Source organism: Electrophorus electricus, unplaced genomic scaffold (assembly GCF_041902795.1).
Source record: "Electrophorus electricus isolate QZ-2024a unplaced genomic scaffold, ASM4190279v1 Scaffold388, whole genome shotgun sequence".
Lineage (NCBI taxonomy): Eukaryota > Metazoa > Chordata > Actinopteri > Gymnotiformes > Gymnotidae > Electrophorus > Electrophorus electricus.
In genome coordinates, this window is record NW_027658680.1 from 1 (window position 1) to 2,500 (window position 2,500).

Genomic DNA, 2,500 nt, shown 5'->3' on the forward strand with positions numbered 1-2,500 from the left:
ATTTGGGCTAGTGTGTTTGTGTGTGTGTGTGTGTTTGTGTGTGCGTGTGTGTGTGTAGCTCTCTCACCGTAAGTTGGCGAGTGTGTGCTGGAAGATGTGTGTGTGAGGCTCTGCTCCTGACTGAAGTTGATGTGGTAGAGGTTAATACAGGATAGAATGGTCTCCTTGTCCTGCATGGCGGGTTCATTCTCTCTCAGACAGCTAAAGGCACTCAGAACCACACACATCTCACAACTCTCTAAACACAAGGCCCGTAGATCTGCACCACAAAGAGGAGAGCCCTGTGTGTGTGTGCGTGAGAGAGAGAGAGAGAGAGAGAGAGAGAGAGAGAGAGAGAGAGAGAGAGAGAGAGAGAGAGAAGCATCATGTAAGCCTCTGTTCAACCCTCTGAGCAGTACTTTTTTACAATTACAAAGTGATTTGCTGAAATATAAAAAAAAACCCATATGCAGGTTTGGCTTCTCACCGGCAGGAAGAGGATTTTGGGGAAGTAGTTAATATTCAGCCACTCTCTGCTGAAGTACTGTGGCTGTCCGAGGAAGACCACGGTCTTGAGCTCAGGGACTGTTAGACTGCTGGCCCTCAGGGGCATGAGGAAGTCACGCAGTCCAAGCAGGCTGGAACACTCATCTCCAAACACACACACCAACACGTGGTTCCTCATGGACAATGCACGAGCTGTCTGCCGCGTCTACGAAGTGTTGGAGTGCACACAAACACACACACACACACACACACACACACACACACACACACACACACACACACACACACACAGAGTTCAAAGGTGAAATGTTCAACTGAGCCTCAACACTGGGGTAGGATTTGGAGATATCAGGAACCAAGGTGTTTACGTGCACTTACGGCTCCAACCAAGACACGTAAAAAGCCAGAGTGAAGTTAGCATCAGGTTAACCATTAGAACGAAGATCTAGCCTTCCATTAGCTCAGGTCAATCTAAAGACCACCAGCTGAGCTGTGAGGTAGGGGGTAATAGCACAATGCTGGGGGGTGTTTGGCTGGCACAGGGGCAGGTGCACTTCCACACACAGATGCATCCATGATGGAGGAGGATTGTAAACTTTGAAGCAGCACGTGAATACATCAGCCAGTGTGCTCAAACCGGTGTGCCACCGGGTCTTCCAGCAGGCCTGTGATCCTAAACGTTTCTCCAAAGACGTGACAAAATGACTTAAAGACAACTAAGCCCCGACTGAATCTGAAACTTGTGGACTGACTAGATAAAACCAGTCTGAGCAGGAAGGTCTAAGGTGTGAGTGAGTTATAACAGTTGAGATAAAGGCCAGTTGCCTAGTGACACAGGCCAAAATAAACTACCACTGCCATCAACAAAAGTCAACTAACAAGTGAAGTAGATGGAGAATGAGCTGTGATAAGAAAAGTCTCCCGCATAGCACACACTCACTCTGAGAGCTTCCCCTCTCCCCTCCCCTCTCCTCTGTGCTCCATTCCTCCCAGCGTATTTAGAGAACCGATGCCAGAATACAATGGCCTCACGGGAGACGCTGGGAGGACGTAGGACGATGGGCTCGAGGAGGCAGCGGTTAAGAGTGCGGAGACGCGTCCTGGTTCTTGCACTGAGGTTCTGAGGTCTGTTCCTGGGTGCTGAGTACCTTTGATGAAGAAAACCATTCCGAACTTCCAGCCCAACTTACATCCCAACACTGCAGGAGGCTTCCCATGAACATTCACTCAGGTTCAGCCATTAAAAGGCAGTGCTACCTTCTAACCTACTGAAAATATGTTATAGTAAATAAAACCAGAAAGAAATCTTTCTCGGCTATGAGTTTGAAGGTGTTATAGAAATAAAGCGCAAACACTGATGTAACACATGGCCCATGTGGAAACATGAAATGTGAGCTGTGGAAAAGGAGTTTGAATTTCTTTAGTCAAGGTGCATGCGTGTAAACCTTTGGTGTCATTGGTGTATATGTACAAAATGAAGATATTACGTAGCAAACAGCAAAGTTTCACTCAGGAAAATCAGAGAAACTACAGGACTGTTTCAGAACAACTGGATGAACACTACATTATCATTTACATGCCTCCAGCATCCTGTGAGCCACGTCTATTAATAAACATATGTTTCTGTTTTATGCGACTCATCCCCGCAACCTGCTTCGCCTCCAAGTGTTAGTCATTTACTCATAGAATGATGCTATTAGAAACCTCTGCCCTGATCCTTCCCCGCCTCTACTCATTTATTTCATGAGTGTACGGTTACTTGGTATTTGTGACCAGCTACATCACATCTCCTCCATCACAGCTCAGGTTGTGACCAAAACACTGTTACTCCTACTTCGTCTTCTTCTTATTGCCAGTTAAACCCGACGGCTTCACATCGGTGTAAGACCCATACTGATCAAAACTCCACCCTATACCCTACACACTCTACCCTATACCCTACACACTCCACCCTAAATTCTACACACTGCAACCTAACCCTATACCCTACACACTCCACCCTATACCCTACACA

General features: G+C 46.9%; 1 protein-coding gene across 1 annotated transcript in view; it reads right to left on the reverse strand.

Annotated features, from left to right (window-relative positions):
• Positions 1 to 67: 67 nt before the first annotated feature.
• The window catches only part of LOC145655890 (calcium-activated potassium channel subunit alpha-1-like), a gene marked incomplete at its 3' end in the record, with an annotated part of 7,213 nt that continues 4,780 nt past the window's right edge, over positions 68 to 2,500 (reverse strand). Inside the window, exons 6-7 of the mRNA XM_081709352.1 lie at positions 467 to 691; positions 68 to 281 (exon numbers count right to left, since the gene is read on the reverse strand). Of these exons, the coding sequence (XP_081565478.1) occupies positions 68 to 281; positions 467 to 691 (439 nt within the window). The remainder of the gene's footprint in view (positions 282 to 466; positions 692 to 2,500) is intronic.